An 18895-nucleotide genomic window follows, 5' to 3' on the forward strand; every position below is an offset into this window, starting at 1 on the left:
GGTTTAAGGGGGGTTTGAGGGGTGGTTTTTTTTTTCCTTTTCAAAACGAAACGGAGGAGGAGACGGAGGAGGAGGAAGGGGGGTGTACTGAGAAAATTTCAAGGGCAATATGGTAATTACACTAAAGGTTAGTTTGGGTATTTATTTTTTGGTTTTTGGGGGGTGTCCTGAGCAATCGGGGGGGTGTATTTAGAACTACCCCAAGCTGAGCTCCTCCATCAAGAGAGAAGGGGAAGTCAAGCCTTTGGAAATTTGCCCTCTTCACACAGCCCATGTCTATGCTGTCTTGTTCATACTAGGAAAAGGCAAAGGGGGAAAGAAGTTGCACTTGGCCTTGTCATAGGTTTGGGGAACATGAAGGTAGAGGAGGGGGATCTTTATTCTTGAGATAAAATTATAGGATGCATCTGATTTCTTGAGAGATGGGCTCTGGGAAAGTAGCCATCAGAGATGCAGAGCGTGTCTTTGGCTTCTGCATTGCCTTTCCTGGAAAACCAGAATTGGAAGCAAGTGTAAGCAGGAGAAGAGAATAAGCCTCTCCTACTTATCTTCTGTTTTGTATGTTTTCTACTTGTCCATGCCCTTGTGCTGGTGTTTCTATTGCTGGAAAGATAGATAGATTGATTGATAAATAGATAGATGTTAGATCCTCTTCATTGTTGTAGAGATGGAGTCTGGAAATGGGTTCTTGTCCGTCGACGAGCACCGCATGGATGCCAAGTGGCTCATCAATCCCAAGCAGCTCTTCGTTGGCCCCCGGATCGGGGAGGGCGCTCATGCGAAGGTCTACGAGGGAAAGTAGGTGTCTTTCCTTGCATCAATCTCGGTTTTGCAATCCATGGCATAATTCAGTTGGTTAATTCTGTTTGCTGTGTCTTTTGGCATTGGGATTTTGGTTGCATGTTGAGTAGGTATAGGAATCAGAATGTTGCTGTCAAGATTGTGAATAGAGGTCATACTCCTGAGGAGGCGGCGAAGAGAGAGGCAAGGTTTATGAGGGAGGTGACCATGCTCTCTCGGGTCCAACACAAGAACCTTGTCAAGGTGATATTTCTATTTAATTGCATAAATTGGTTATTTTTTATTGCACTTCATATCCTGTCGTGTGCAGTTCATTGGGGCATGTAAGGAGCCTGTGATGGTGGTGGTCACTGAGCTTCTGCTGGGGGGGTCGCTGCGCAAATACATGCTGAACTTGAGGCCGCGGAGCTTAGAGCCTCGTGCTGCGGTGGGGTTTGCGCTGGACATAGCTCGGGCTATGGAATGCTTGCATTCACATGGGATCATTCATCGTGATCTGAAGCCTGGTAATATATTCTTTATGGCTGAACTTAAGCTATGGTGATCTATGCTCAGCATTGGAAGCGATCGGCTTTTTCAATGTGATACTAGATATTGCATTTCTTGTTGAAGTGTTAGGCCTTATATGTGTTCAGCTCTTATAAATCACATTCCCTTTTCAAATTTTTTATTTCGTTTGGAGTCTTATGCATATATGTAATGTGAAAGATGAGTAAGATTGTACTTACACTGCAGGTTCGACCTCTAAAGTTGGTTGATGCTTTGCTAGAGACTAATCCCCTTGAGCTTGTTAGTCTATCAAGTCCTCAAACATTTGCCTGACATTTTCCTGGATGCTAAACATGCACATCTAGTGGAATTTGGGTTGTGTGTCATCATGAACATTTGACTTGTCGATGATAAAATATGAAATTGGGTGTGATCCTTACCTTGAAAGAATTTGGCGACAACTGTTGATTCTGAGATTTTAAGGTCATAAGCTTCAAAATGCAACTTAATTGTAACAAAGAGATTACAGAATTCTTTTACATATGGGGCCAATGATTATGGCGTGTCTATAAAGGGTATTCGCTTGTCTTGCCTACAAGCCCTTTTGACCTGGCAAGTCATGTAAGTTCTTGATGGAATATTAATCAACATCCATCTTGTAACTTACTCAATAGATTACCTAAATTAGCAACCTTTGGGAGTCCAAAACTTGTATGACCTGATCACAATCAAACTCCTATAATACAATTATTTGTTTCCTGTAAATGTGGACCTGTTTTGTAATTACTGAGATGCAATTATGGAGATAATATGGGAACTTCCAGCGAGAGCCTAAGCTAGATTACAATTAATATTCCATCAAGCATTGACAAAACTTGTCAAATTTAATGCTATAATAACCCTCTGGGTTCTATAAAGACTTCAATCATTTCTGTGTAAACATTCATTGCAAAACACATAATCAACTGCATTGAAATGACATGTTTAAGGAATGGGTTATTATGGGATTAGATTTTATTGATAAATCAAGTCATCTTTTATTTTGCAAAATCTATTGAGAAGTAGTCATAGAAACACACACAAATGATCATGTTAGCAACAATTATCACCAGATTTTCCCTCTTTAAAGTAAATAGGAATCAAAGTTTCAAGTATCGGCATATGTTTGCCGGCTCATACCATGCTGGGGCAGAATTGGTATGGAAGATGGAGTTGCCAGCATTATTTACTGCTAACTGGTTATCACAGAAATGTATAATGGATCCTTATAATAATAGAAGTATTAATTTTGTTGGGTTACACTTCACTCTTGATAATTCATATAGCGTGTAGGTCACTTGCTGCTTCAGCTAGTATTCTTTGATGCAGCCATACCGCCATGAAATTTGGATGGTCAAGAGGACTTGTATAGCTAATGAAAACTATATAAAAAAACTAATTTTACTATTGAGTGGAAAGCACTAACACACATAAGATGTGATCTTGGGGCAAGGTGTCAAAACTCTGCCAAGCCTCATCCCCGTTGTGAAAATCCTAAATCCACAAACTTGCAATTCATATTAGATGAAGTAACCTGCCTTTTTATTTTCCTGGCGGCTGGGGGGACTGGAAGAAGATAAAGGAGATGAAGGTGGTGGGGGTTTAAACCAATATTATATGTAGGCTACTATTGAGAGGAAGGCTAGTTTTGTCATCTTATCAACTGCTATCTACAATGGTTTTGTCATCTGTATTTTGTTAAAGTTACCATGCTGCTGCTTGTGCAAATTAGATCCCCTCAAGTAGATCAAAAATCTCTTGAGAGAGCTGCATCTTTCTGCTAAACAAATTTACATAGTTCGAGGGGGCTTCCCAATTTCCTGTCTGCTTCTTCCACCGAAAAAAAAACTCCACTGATTACTCATCTGCCCCTCGGGATGTCTGTGCAAAACAACTTCCACCCTCTTCCCCTCACTGTCTCTTTCTCCATCTGCTTGTCTAATCAACAAATAACTTCACCACTTATTATTATCTAACCCATCCCACCTTGTTCGCATAAGATGTGTATTGCACGAGCTTGGATTAAATGGGCTGCCTAGGTTCCTGTTGGGGCAATTGGGCTACATATTAGAATATCCTAGGCCTTAAGCTGTGTAGAGGAACGCTTGCCTCAATTTAATGGCTGTGTTTTAGAACACTGGTTTTAAAAAGAGTTTTAGCTGACTGTAATTAATTTCTTTCTTGTCAATGCCCCCATAATTCATCTTACTATTTTGTCATAATCATTTTTTCTTATGTGATGTAGGATCCTTCCAATTAAGTGTTTGAACAAACATGGGTACATAGATAACCATTTTACCTGCACAATGTGCCTTTACCCATAGCTCCTTTTAAATATTTGAAAATCTTGGTCTCAACATCCATGTCTTGCTCTAGGAATTTGCACATACTAATGGAACATTAATTGCAAGTGAGGTAGACCACCATCACTAGTCTATGATAGTGGCCAACATGTCCTAATAATTAGCCTTGATGAGTTATAAGTTTTGAATTTTTATCTACAAGAGCAAATTGGCTTGCACTTGTAGCAATCTTATCTATAATAAGAGACAAATTTTTAAAATGCAGTCTGTGCAGCCTATGGGTCTGGCTGCATATGGGCTAAAAGGTGGTCCATATTGCACTGTGTGGCTGCAAGTGCTGCCTGCTTAATACTCTGCAGATGCATATGCATCCAGTGCATATGCATCCCACTAAGAAGTGACATGCAGCCCACTCTTATGTAGGTGGTGCAGGCTGAACCCACCCTAAGCCCAAGCGAGGGTCAATTGGGCCCAAATACGAACTAATAACGAATAACAAACTGTTAGAACAGAATCGTCGGTGAACAGGTCAGTATCAAAAGGACCAGAGCTTCCAGAAGATTGGTTTGGAGGCTGAGTCTGATACAAAGTCCAAGTCAACTGATCGGGCAAGTCATGGTCGGATCCTAGGAATGGGAACTTTCTATCACCAAAGAACTAGCAACTTAGTCCGACACGAGCTTGGAGACCCAGGGAACTGACAATAGACCTATTCACTGTCAGTTCCATCTGATGGCAACATCATTGACAGCGCCAGGCAACTTATGGCTGATAGGTCATTGTCAATACTGCTTTCTTCCACGAGGCTGAAAGTGGCAAATTTACTTACTTCGTATCTCTTTGTACCGTTAGTGCCAGCCAGTCAAGAGCTGGTTATATTAAAAATATAAAGCTCATCTCATGAGCATATATCAAGGTAAGAAAACATAGACATGAATGATACTTCTTTATTCATGAATCAGCTCAAAAAAATATTGAGGTAATATAATGGCATATGGGACAAGGGGAAATGGAGATATGGTCATTTCTACAAACAAAAACAGAATGTTATAAGATGGGGTAGCAAGGGAGCGTGCCAACTAGTGCAGCTGTTAAAGTCTTTAAAGGTTGGTAACAAGGACCTTGGTTTGAGTCCCACGATTGCCAAGATTTTGGCCGGGATTTCTCCCATCCTAGTTTTCGAAAAATGAAGAAAAGAGGGTAGCAATGCACATAAAGTAGGTCTAAGAGGGATATAACGGTAGATTACTTGTCAAACTCAACTTCTTTCAGAAATAATCATCACATGGGCTGATTTCCCATTCTGAAGATTTCACCTTTTTATCACTTGTAGTTGAATGTGTAAAAAAGTTTTATTACACTTCTCTTAAAGTAATTAGAGATAATCTTTAAGAAATTACCATGATGTCGATTGATATAGATTACTCCTCTTTTGTATGTATTACTTCTAGCACACTGGAAAACTACAAAATGTTTATTTCTGCATTGTTTCGGAAGAAATACTTGGCAGAATGTTTAAGATGGTCCAGTCACGAGCAACAAATGCAAGAGGATGGGAGTGCCCACAAGAAGGGTAGTTTGTGGGTCAGTACGTGTGGAAGATGACTGGGGGAACTTAAAATCACCTTGATAGTATCGAGGGTATAAGATTGAAGATAACTAAACTAGAACTTTCGAAACATGTGGGTTGGCTCTAAAAAGAAAGGAAAAAATCATATCATGAAGTTGATGGAAAGTACATAGGTTAGGTTTTGCTTTTATAGATTATTATGATATAATGACTTTAGTCCTTCATATTAGGAAAGTCATACAGAACACAACTTTATAGCAGAATTGTCAAGAAATGATTATGAAACCCTTTATCCACTGCGTGGTTCGCCGTATCGGCCCAAACTGGGCGGTACGAGGTGTACCGTACTGATTCGGTACCGGTTTCCGATATGGATGGTGTACTGACAATCAGTACGCCAAAAAGATCTCATACCTTCCCGTATCGACCCAGGACTAGTGTGGCATCGGTACGGAGTCCTATATCGAGACGACGAATCTTGATCCACTGCATAATCAATTATATTTGGTCTATGGTATGGCATACAGAATCAAATCAGATGGTGTAAGGCATATTGTACCATATTGATTTGGTACTGTACATGGTATGGAGGGCATACCAACACTCATACGCTAAACTAGCGCCTGTACTAGGCGTACCGACACAGTGATAGGGTGGCACCAGTACGAAACTCGGTATTGAGATGGTGTACCTTGGTTTGGCCGCAGAAAACTTTTATCAATGATTCTATGGTTATTCTTAAAATATCAATAATTAAATGTTTACATGGAATTAAATCTGTTGGTCATTAGACTTTTTTTCCCCCTAATTCTCTTTATATGTGTCATCTGAATTTGTTCCACTTCATAATCAACTCATGTTTGGTCCGCAGAAAAAAATTCAAAAGAATTTTGTCAATGCACCTGTGATTATACTTAAAATATCAATAATTAAATGTTTAAATGGAGATATATTTGTTTGTCCTCGGACTTGTTTTTCCCCCTAATGATCTAAATACTTATCATCTTAATTGCTTTTTCTGAGCATTTTATCTTCTTATAATAGTTTATGAAGTTTGCATTGAAGAGACTCATGATGTTAACATGCTGATGGAGATTTAATTTTTAAAATGTCTAAAACATGTGACGGAATAAATTTATCACCTGGATTTTTAGATGGAATCAGAAATATATGTCATGTACATGTCAACTGAATATCAGTTGCAATTAAATTGAAACTTCTAAGGATCTTAGACACTCAGACAGTGAAAGAATCATAGTATTCGATCTTCGTGACAAATGACCACCACTGCTATTCACTTTTCTAGAAAAAAAAAGTTAATGTTGCTCGAGATCCTTCTCCATTTAAGTCAGTATCGATTACTCTGTTCACCTGTTTGTTTTTTTAGTGGAAGAGGCATGTAGGTAAAGAGTTACACGAGGTAGCCCTCAAATACTACTAACCTATCACTAGGATTCGAACCCAGGTCTTTGGTGTAGTGCTGTTTTAAGCATTTTATTACCCTTTGCCCCCTAGTAGAAATTGCCATTTTTCTTCTGGCCTTTTGACATTATTTTAGGGGAATGTTATGCCTATGTTGTCAATGTATAGATCTAGGCAGCTTGGTTGAGCCATATGACTTCTAGGTACCAAACAGCTACTACATGAAAATTCTTAGTTGATATAAAAATTCGAAATAATGTGCACCAATGTTTTTATAGTCTCAAGCTTGGCTCTAACCATGCATACTATCTCATGGCCTTTGGTGGTGCCCGGTAGCCCAGTTCTATGTCCTAGTAATGTTCAATCTATTTGCTTAGGTTCTCATCTCAAAGTGCAGTTTCTTTCAAACTCTGGTAGTAATGTTCAATCTCATTGCCTTTGGTGGTGCCCTGTAGCCCGGTTCTATGTCCTAGCAATGTTCAATCTATTTGCTTAAGTTCTCGTCTCAAATTGCAGTTTCTTTCAAACTCTGGTAGTTCAATAAAACTTCTTGTGCAATAGAAATGTCATTTGATGCAAGCAGGAGTCACTAAGCAGTCCCATATTTGATCTTCTAGTTTCAATATATGACAAATACTCTTTTTCCTGAAAAAAGGATGATGATAAATACTTTATCAGATAGGTTTACCAGTTGTATATTGACACATCCTTGCAGTGATTTTCAGAGTTTATTATTGTCTTCACAATAAATCCAGATGCTTTATTTTTTTTTTCTTTGAATTTGCTTTGAAACCTAGTTCTGTGATTCTTGTTACATCCCCAGAGAACCTGCTGTTGACGGCAGACCAAAGAACAGTGAAGCTTGTTGACCTTGGTTTGGCAAGGCAGGAGACGTTAACTGAGATGATGACCGCTGAAACAGGGACATACCGTTGGATGGCTCCAGAGGTGCTTTTTAATGCACTGCATGCTACATTAAATTACTGCTCAACATTCTCGATGATTATTGTTCTGATTGTCTAACTTTAAATAAATTTATATAGTTATACAGCACTGTTACGTTAAGGCATGGAGAAAAGAAGCATTACAATCACAAGGTGGATGTTTACAGCTTTGCAATAGTGTTATGGGAGCTGCTCCATAATCGACTTCCATTTGAAGGCATGTCTAACCTGCAAGCAGCTTATGCAGCTGCTTTCAAAGTAAGAAACTATTTGCTCTTGACATTGAAAATTCTACAGCTTATGCACTTTCTTAATCTGACTGAAGCTGGACATTTTCTTCTATTTTTTTTTTCAGAACATGAGGCCTAGTGCAGAAAACCTTCCTGAGGAACTGGCTTTGATCTTGACTTCCTGTTGGAAAGAAGATCCAAATTCCCGACCAAACTTTAGCCAAATAGTGCATATGCTTCTACATTATCTTTCTACTCTTTCACCACCTGAACCTGTGGTCCCTTCTCGTGTATTTAGTTCAGAGAATGTGATTTTGCCACCGGAATCTCCTGGGACAAGTTCATTGATGGCCGTTCGAGATGACATGGGTGATACCCCGGAGGCCGAGACTGAAAACAAATCAAGGGGATTCTTTTTCTGCTTCAACCGGTGCTACTGATTGCCAACTTGGTAGATCTTTGAAGGGTAAGTTTTGCATCCTGCTGTAGGCAATTCCTACATGCTATAATGGATGAATGAGAAAAATCTTTTGCTTCGATCACGTAAATTGTAACTTTAATATTTGAAGGCCAATAGCATTACATTTGACACCTAATCTGATAGCTGATGTAGGAAGCTTGCTAACAACTAGGGAAAGGCTGTAAGAAGCCTTGTGTCTGAGGTTACTGAGTGGATATGATCTGGGTAAGCCCGACAATCTTCAGTCAGCTTCTCTACATTTAATGGGTTCTCTTCAGCGGCCAGTCGTTGGTTCAATGGTTTCATGTGATGGCATGTGAACAAAGCGAAGGATTCAGTATATAAAGAGTCGTAAGAGACAAGTCACCCAATTGTTATTACATGAGAGTTCAAACAAAAGAAACAGTCTAAATTTATTAGAGTTCCAATCCATTCATATATGACGGCTGATGAAGCTCTCCAAAGCTGTGAAAAATGGTAGCCTTGGAGTATGCGGCCTTTGAAGTTGAAAGATTAACAAGAAGCTCAAGAAAGGTGATGCAGATAGGATGGGAAGGGTGCTGAAACTTGGGGTTGATGGCGGTAGCTTCCTCTTTTTTTTTTCTTTTTTCTTTTTTCTATGGCGGCTATGCTATGATAGGGTTTCTCCTTGAGGATGGGAGGAAGGAGATGATGGGATGATGGCTAATTGAGGTTCAATTGGATTCAATTAGGGTGTGGGATGGCTTGAAGGAATTGAGAATAAGATGGGCTTGGGTTAGACCCAATTTAGGATTGGGTTTGGTCATGATGACTTGAGTGAAACTGGCTAGGTTGAATGAGGTTTAATTGGGCTTGATGTGGTGTGATTAATTGAAGGTGGCATGGCTAGTAGGGAAGAGTCATAAAGAGAATCAACCTCTTTAATTTGGGATGTGAGATATGGAATATGGCATAAGGAATGGAAGAGTCCTTCTTTCACTGGGGCTCTTAAATAAGAAAAGGTGTGAGAATGAACGGTTGGCGTCAGATTGAAAGGGATATTGGCGTGAGGATGAGAAGGAATTTGCTAAGATGGCATGAGAAGGGTTGTGGCGTGATAAGGAAAGGATAACTAAGAGATTATATGAAAGAGTCTTGCTTAAATACAAAATGTAAGGGTTGGCAAGGAGAAGGAGTCTCATCTTCACCCACTTTTACCAATACTTGGCGTCGCACCAAGGAGAGAAGCATCTCACCTCCGACTAGAAAAACGCTTAAGGGTTTTCAAATCACAAATCAATTCTATTCTCTAAATTTTATTCTTCAACCTCTTCTTTATGTAGAGTAAGAAGTTGGAAAAATTAGGACTCTTACAACCAGAATTTTGAGGACTCCTTTAACTAGGAATTCTACTTAACATGGACTCTTTTAAATCAAATTAATCATTTGACTCAATCAACTAACAAATTATCTAAGACTCCCAAACGACTTAGAGTATTTAATGACATATGGACTAAATAAACATGACTCCAAAGAAATTAAGACTCCTTAGCTTACGCATGCCCCATGAAGTAGTTCATGCACGCCTTGATTAAGTATTCATGCTTGTCGTTATTTCCACTCCTAAATTCAGACTTTTGACTGAGTCAATCAAGCAAACAACTAATCAAAACATCCAAGAACTCTTTTTAACTTTAGATTAAAAATTCTGAACTCAATGTAACATTGGACACGCCTAATGTTAAACCCAAACTCCTTAACTCAAGACTCCTAATCAGCTAGGACTTCTTCAATGTCAGATGGACTCAATGTAATTGACGTTGGAATTCCTTAGACCCAATATATTTTGGTGCTGGAATTCTTGGGCCCAATATGTTTTGGTGCTAAAACTCTTGGACCCAATGTGTTTTGACGTTGGAACCTTCTGACCCAATGTAATTCGGTGCACACCCAAGGATAGGACTAATCTCTGCACATGCTACATGCTTGGACTCATGCTCCTGCATCAAAAAGGCCCCCCAAACCCTAGAGCCGATATATTATCATTGTCCCTTTAGATTTAATTAGTGATGCCTGCTAACATGGAGGAATAGCACAAGAAGGTGTATCCTAAATTACTGCAACAACTTTCTATTCCAGCATATGAAGAGCACGACAAAAAGCAATTGTTGCAGAGAATAGTTGGATTGAGAGTGCTTCTCTACTTCTACTACTGAGCGGGTTATTTTAGGACAATCGCAGGAGAAATTGGAGATTTTTTTTATATTCCTTTAGCTCTACTGAACCATAAACAATGTGTACCAGATTCTGAAGTGGAGGTAAATATAATAATGAATAGAAGGGAAGAAGGCTTTTTAGTGAAGATAAATTTTCAAATATTATATGGCCATCTAACGATTTAGGAAACGAAATCTTAAGAGGACTCATTTGGTTCGTGGAAAAAAAAATTTCTCAGAAATGTTTTTCTAAAAAAATGATTTCCAGAAATATAATACTTGAAAAAATAGTTTTAGTATGTTTGTTTGATCATGGATAAGTAGCACATCCCAAAATAGCTTATATTTTGTTAAACATTTACTTTCCTAGGAAAGTTGTATGAAATACCTCTTATACCCTTAATCAATGAAAAAATCTTACCTATAATTTTTGATGGCTTAAGTACTTTTGACAAAAAAAAAAAGACTTCAATTTCTAACCAATGGGAAAGTACCTTTCCGATATCTCCTATATGTTTTTTTTTTAATGAGACATGGAATTTTATTCATATTCTCTTTTCTGAAAACTCTAACCAAACAAGAGTTATTTCTTTATTTTTTTTGTTGACCACACTTTTTCTTCTTTTTCCCGCGAGTATAAAAAGGATGATCTGGCACCTTTTTGGTTTGAGAGAGACAAAATAGAAGAGAAAACAAGCATAGAAACTATAATTGTCATGTTTGGTTTGGAGAGAAGAACCTGGATGCCCCATGCATTTTTCTCTTCCTCTTTTCTCTTTCTTATACTTAGAGAAAGTAGAAATAAAGATCCATTTTTACATAGAAAAGCTTGGAATTGAAGCAGTGTTCTTTAGAGAGATGAGCAGACAAAATTGAAGACGATTAGAGTATAATTTGAGTCACGCTCATATTTTTGTTAAGACTGATGAAAAACCTACTGAAAGAATCGAGATAGTGATACACCTTTTAACTCCTCAAAAGTCGTAACAAACCATGATAGGGCTCTCAATTATGGCTAAAGGAGGAACTACTAGACCAGCAAAATATGGATAAGGTTCTTACGAAACCCTTAACCATATCCAGGAAGGAAAATCAAGTTTGGATCCTTTACAACTCATGATTGTCCGGTTCATCATAGGCCGTCCATATATCGTGCTACACCTCAATAGAGCAAGACCAAAAATGTATATGTCCTGCCCTACTGCGGCCACTCTTCACCATTGGCCATCATAGGACGCACAAAGAGCTTGTGATGAAGAATGAAAAGGATCTCAACTTGGGGAAAGCACCTATATCTACCTCAATACAACAGAATTTAAACTAAAACAAAATAATCATAATAGAAATTTATTATTTAGGGATACAAGAGAGGGCATCTACACTAGGATGTGATGCTTGTATATTGAAAATTAATCTGTTTCTTTCTTCGCTTTGTATATGCTAAAAAGCATATTAGATAAAAATATAAATGCTACTAAATCAAATAGTTTGATGAATGGTGGGGATTTTATCTCTGTCTATATATTTTATATGCATGCTCTTTTGTTTATGACATGCAGTTTGCTGTTATCTTATCATTCACTTCAATGATTTCATAAGTAAAAGAAAATTAATCTAGATGAAGAAAAGTTTTTTTTGATGAAAAGGGTGGCAAGGACACCTGGTTTTTATTGAAGTAAGAAAGTTTATAGAGTTAATATACAAATAAATTGGATTACAAGAGGGGAACAGAATATAGGCAGTTGTATGTGAAATAAACAGGCAAACATGATATTCCACCAAGAATCCAGCAGAACAAGTTTAAATCACCCTTCAATTATTAGCATCAAGATGTAACAGTAGAGTTTTTCAGCATCGAGAGAATCAGCAATCTATCGAAGTATGGAAATAGATAATCCTTTATTATCACACAATGCTTGTATCAGCTTGTACTTCTGCAAAACGAGATCTAGCCACAGAGTGCGGTACTAAGGATGCAAGATTGCTGCTTCATTTGAGGTGTGATTCTAACATTTTTTCAAAATATAAATGTTTCCAATTGAAGAAAGTTAACAAAAGTTTTTGCAGAACACAATAAATTGAGCTTGATTTCTTTAAGAAAATTTGAGTGTTACGCTCCTTCCAAATTTTCCAACAGGTAGCAACAATCAACTGATCAGCCGCTCTTCTAAAAGATTGCTGAAATTTCTTGTTTCTCCAAGTGATCCAAAGATCAGCAATGCTGTTTGTCCATCCTCTAAGCTTAAGTTGCATCTTTATGGCAGTCTATTAACTACGAGCGAATGGGCATCTGATCAGCAAATTTGATATTGTTTCAGATCTTTCTTTGCAGAGAACACAACCATCACTAATCTGCCAATCATTCTTAGTACAAATTTTGCCCATGTTCGATCGATTTCAAAGTGCCATCCAAAAAAAATATATATTGAAAATATCCTTATAAGATATATAGGCTAATGTCTTTCTTCTGTTCCTTTAAGGTTGAGGAAATCTAGCACCTTTTAATTGTTCTACCAGTATCGATTGCATGGTCACCTAAGTAGTCCTTTCTTCAATCAGCAATTGCTGCTGGAAATATGGTGGATGGGATGGGAAAGAAAAAATGAATGATATCTTGTAGGCATCAAGGTGTCTAGTTGGCATTGAGATACTTTATAATGCTGTTACCTGTACTTACCTCTTGCATTTGATGATTTGACAATCCAGCTTTAGGTTGTATCAGTCTTTTAAAATTTTCATGTAGCAATCTCGAAATATCTTATAACTTTCTTGTTGAAACCTACAACTTAATATAAGAATAAGAGATTGATGTTGATTTTATGTATTTAAAATTTGGAGAAAATATAATTTTGTACATAACAACTCATGGGGTTAACTCTTAAAAGGAACCCAAAGGATTCTGAAGAAATAGATGAAGCGTTCAGAAGGCATGATACTATGATGAAGAACGGCAATAGAATTAAGATTGAGACAAAAAGCATAGGGAAGCTCCAGCCAGACAAGAGTCTTAATGACAAGAAATCCCTGGCTATGTTCAATCATTTACAATTGAAATAAGCCGTGAAGGTGTCTTTTACCCAATATATATTTTAAATACCAACAACACTATGGTTATTGTCTCGATCAAGATGTCCAACCATCTCTCTTGTAGGTAATTCTTGGACCATAAATTCTTTGACTAATAAATTTGGGATATCCAGTTTATTGTCATGGAAGAGGTAGCTATCTAATATCAAATATGTTGGCTCATATATATTTTATTTCCTCGTCTCTAAGAGGCTTGCGGATATTTCCAAAGACTATTTTTCTCATATTATTTTTATTTTCAATCAGTGACTTTAGCTTCAAATGAAAGGGTAGTAATTGTAAATACAACTATCCCACTTAGCATTCTTAGGATCCAGCTTTTTTGGCACTTGAGGGTCTCATGTTCGGAATGAAGATCAATTAATTCTCAATATATAAGGTAATATTTCTTGAGAATCCGAATCTCCCCGTTTATCCTGTTCACCGCATCACGCCTGCAGTGTCACTTGCCCATGCCCTTTTCTCCTCTTTCCAGCATCTCCGAGTCTTTGCCGTTCTCTCCCCTTTGGGAAATTATATCATAAACATCACATTAACAAAGACTAGCATGCATTTATAAGTCAACCCATAAATCTGTTGAGTCAACCCCAAAACAATCTCAATGAAAGATAAAGAGATATGAAAACCTGCACTTTCATGAGTCGACCCTTAAAAATCACGAACCAATTTTTATTGAATAAGAGTCTACCCTAGAACTTGACGAGTCGATCTCAAAATAGCTACAAACAGAAGACAGAAAGCAGCCAAAATCAGCATTTTAGCAAGTTGACCTTGGAGATCAACAAGTCGACCCTAAAGAATAGAAGAGTCAACCCTGTAATGACCACAAGCGAAAGACAGAGCGCAGCAAAAAATCAGAGTGATCTTGAGTTATATGATTTTTTGAGTTATTAGATCCTAAACACTCCATGTAAAGTCAATAATTCACTTAGTTGTTGGTGTCTACAAGGTATGTTACATTCAAACACCTTTTAGTATTTTATTAAAACTATTTTTAAAAAATTATCAAATATTATATAAATTATTATGATGATTCCAAATTTAATTGCAAAATCTCATTCATGATTGTACCGCTGTTAATTAGTTGCATGATTTTCGTCCATTGTGCACAAATTTTGCTGTATATATATAACTGGATCAAGCAGGTAAAAATTATATATATTGAATAGGCTTTGAAAATCAAGCGGTATGTTTCTTAAATATCGAAATTTTTGCAATTAAATTATTTGGAAAATTCGGTACTTTGTGAATACTTGGATTATCATAGAAATTTTAAACATTCAATAAAAATATTTTGAATTATATATATGTATGTATATGTGAATATGTTTTGACTCTCAACTTGACTATGTTATGAACCTCACTAATGAAGATTAAATGTTGGCACTTTGACTATCTTATGACTTGATTATTATAGACCTATGCCATAGGGGTTGAATATAGTCTAATGACCAGGGGTTATATATGACCATAGTGTTTGAATGTAGAGTTAAAGTGGATTTGTAACGTGATGTCCATGATCAAATATTTATATACAAGTACAGTTTTGAATATGAAATTGGATATTATATTTGTCTCTAGTAAAAAAGCATTATTTCATTATATATATATATATATATATATATATATATATATATATATATATATATATTATTGAAAATAAAAATGTATGATCTCTACTCTAGAGAAATGCATTATTTCTTCCATGTCTTTGTTGAGTTAAATTATTTATAATGGCTTGATTCGGTTATATAAATTAGATTGTTATTTACTAAACTGCCAAGCTTATTATTTTCACTTATCTCTTTTCAAATTTAGGGACTAGAGACTAGCCTGGTAATAGATTTTGGGGAGAGGCAAGCTTGTCTACATGTTAAGCTAGACCTAGTTTTGATCAATTTGTATACTAAGGTGTTGTTTGAGGATCGTGTATAAATAAATTAAATATTACAAGTTGTGAGTTGTAAATTTGGTGAAGTACTCAGTTTATAATTACTTGGGGTGATATTTTATTTTGAGAATTTAGTAGTTCTGATAATGACTATCTGTATATGAATTATATTGTTATACTAGATAATGTCAAATTAATGAAGGGATGGAAAGTCTTGCATGCTTATAGGACCAAACCATAGGAGTATGGGTTGTCATGCCCTCAAATTATGATTATGGATCCAGAGTGCGATACCTGGATTATAAAGCTCAACTAAAAACTAGACATGACCCTAGTCTAGCTCGTCCAGCTCAAAAATCTAACCCTACGTGACTCACCCTTAATCCTAACTCTAACTTAACGTACCACCCACCTACCCCAACCCCACTTCCATGCCTCTCAATCTATCTTCTCGTGCCGTCTCCCTCCACCGGGCACCTAACCACTATCAAGCCTCCCTTTTCCTCTTGGACATTCCCCATGCCCTCTCAATTCTCTTGTGCCTATTCCACTCCACATCATCCCCAATCTCTCTCTAACTTTCTCCATTTCACGGCCTCATGGCCAAAATTGGCACCGAAGTGCCTAGGATTCACTTGTTAGGCAAGCGGGTTTGAGCCCAACACTAGATACGTGACTAGGATGCATGGGTCGTGGGACTGTGTAGGGCGCATATGCCCACCACACGACTTGTAGATCCTATGTGCACAAATCTCCACACGAGCTAGTTTCGATATATATCTATTTTTCTCTTTTTAGAAAAATTTAATATTAGTTAATTCTAGAATTTTTGATTTTTATAATTTTTTTCTAATTTTTGTTGTTATTAGAAAAGTTAGTAATTAGAATTATTCGAGTTAGAATAGGATTTGTAATCCTACATTAGAAAGTTGAAAAACAGAATCCTTTGTACTACTTATAAATATGGAAATACCCCTATCAAAGCTTCTCTTGTAATCATACTTGAGATATTTGTGTCACTGATTAGCGGTAACTCTCTTGCGGAAATTATCCGTATCTTCTCTCTATTCGCTTTCTTTTTTTCCTCTTTTGGTGAACTTTTAGGATTTACAAGTGAGCATATGAAAGTTGTAGCCTTCGAGTGGCCAGCCAAGATGGTATTTTCAACCTTGGAAGAGACTAATCTATTCCTGCTCCTCTTTCAACTACCATTCATCTGTTTTAATATCTTGCATTATACATGCCATAGCAAGGATATTACCTCATTACAATTGATTCCATCAGCATATTCTTTCTCCTTCGAGTTTTCAGCCTAAGTCCAACATCTCCCAGCATCAAGAATGGGCTATGCCTTGCACGGTCCATGTTATTGCCGTCATTAGGGAGGCACTGGGGAGAAACAGAAGAAGATCCACAAGAATTAGAAGAGGAGGAACACTGCCCAAACTTTTCACTGCACCGAGCACTGGCTTGGGTCGGATGTACTTATGCTCGTTTCATGTCATAGGCCTGTTTGTACTTCGAGCCAAGTTTGGATTTGCTCAAGTCACAACCTTCAAAAAAAAATTTTGAATTTAAGCCCAGCCTAAACCTGTGTAATTCCAAACCTATTCTTGCGTTTTATCTGTAACGGTTCTTTACAATTAATATGACTATTTGGCTTCTTTAAAGCTACACTAGCGATTATTTGCTTTTTAGGAGCTCAAAAGAACCCCGCCCTTTTGAAATGACTGCAGGGGAAAGAAATAACCGATCATGGTTCACTCCAAACAAGCCATCATGGGCAACCAAGGCCCGTCCCTAAGTGCTAGGACTTCTAGACCTTCACGACGCGAACAAAACTGGGAAATCCCTTTCATAAACAAGTTATATATTTTCTTCTTCAGGCAAATATAAATGCATAATAAAACGAGATATTTATTCTTCTGCTCGTGGGGTACAACAAATGCCTGTAATCCATCAACCTCCTAAAACCCTAGCAGCCCATCCTAGAAAAAGCCCTAGAAGAGACAAGGCCATGTGACGAATCCTTGGTTTCCAAACCCTAACCAGAGGAACCAAAATAAATGCATGCTGATCGCCCTGTGGAAGTCCATCCAGGGAATGACCTCCTTCCACCACATTCCATTCGATGGGGCTTAAAATATGATCATAAAATATGAGAGGGGGAACAACCTCTGATCGCCGTCAGTGTAATCATTCTAAATGATAGACATGCAGAGCCCCCGAAAGCTCCCTCGAGAGCATAAAGCAAACATCTCACTCCTCTAACTCTAAACCCCTATGGTGTAGTAATCACTTTTATTCACTCTCGTTCTTTATGAGAGGGCGAACTCTATTGGGTGTTAGTATATTTTCCACGCCATACACACACACACACATCTGAGCCCATCAATCAAACTCCAACAACCCAGAGAGAGAGAGAGATGGAGAGAGAGAGAGAGGCCACGCATATTTAATCTTGGAGAAGGCCGATGGTTATTTAATACTACGACAACGGGAGGGCTTCGCTGGCATCCATCTACGAATTAATTATATGGTGATAAAAAACATTGAAGCTTACGTTTCATTATGGCCAAATAATCTCTAATATCGAGGACTAATACTCGATGCTTATACAAGTTACTTTTGTTATGATATGAACATATAGCATATCTTATGTATATTAATTTTGGTGATAATAAGGGTCTTTGTAGCCATCATAGTGGCCGTCTCACTATTCAATGCCGAGTTATTAGCATCATAATTAATGTCATTAATATAAAAAAAATGTGCTAATGATTCTTTTGCTGCATTAAAGCTTACTAATTAAATACCATAAGAAATTATATATGGATTAACATATATGGGATGTATAACTTTACATCAGTTGAGAAATTAAACATGGACCGGTAGTCACTGTCCTGAGAATATTGCAGTTATATATCAGATATCAAAATATTTATTATGCTGATCATTGTTTTGCAGGTTAGTTTTAATGCTCACCTACTAAGTAAATATTTTAAGAGATAATAAGACTATGTGGATTAACACCATGCAATGATGAATATGTTTATACTGGCTGAGATAATATGGCCTGACATATTAGTGGAGAGATTGTGGAATATTTGTCAATTTTAGTGATATATCAATGTTACATGAACTGACAACTTGAGATGTATATCAGTTTATACTGAATGAGATAATAAAAGCTGATTAAATCATTGCCCGTGTATAAAGACAGCAAGCCATGTAACTAGGTATATGTATACATGGTTAGCTCCAAAGGTCAAACCTACGGCGTAGAATAGCTCCACAAGCGTGCATGGCTGTGGAAGACGGGGGGTTCCCAAAAGCTCTCCTGTTCCTGTCAGTCTCTGGTAATAAATGGATGCGACGCAGTGGCGTCTTCTCCTTGTTTTTACATGGAATGAGAAGGGACCGGAACCCAACCCCCGCCACCTTCCCGCTATTGGGAACCGCAAAGCGCGACAACAATATCA

General features: G+C 37.4%; 1 protein-coding gene across 1 annotated transcript; it reads left to right on the top strand.

Moving 5' to 3' along the window:
* The first annotated feature begins 205 nt into the window (after positions 1–205).
* LOC103695769 (serine/threonine-protein kinase STY13-like) lies at positions 206–8259 on the top strand. The gene is made up of 6 exons (XM_008777178.4): positions 206–798; positions 912–1044; positions 1112–1307; positions 7448–7572; positions 7668–7826; positions 7924–8259. Exons 1-6 carry the CDS (start codon positions 668–670, stop codon positions 8236–8238), a joined length of 1059 nt encoding a protein of 352 aa, XP_008775400.1. The 5' UTR covers positions 206–667; the 3' UTR covers positions 8239–8259.
* The last annotated feature ends 10636 nt before the right edge of the window (positions 8260–18895 follow it).

This window comes from Phoenix dactylifera, chromosome 14, assembly GCF_009389715.1.
Source record: "Phoenix dactylifera cultivar Barhee BC4 chromosome 14, palm_55x_up_171113_PBpolish2nd_filt_p, whole genome shotgun sequence".
Classification (NCBI taxonomy): Eukaryota; Viridiplantae; Streptophyta; class Magnoliopsida; order Arecales; family Arecaceae; genus Phoenix; species Phoenix dactylifera.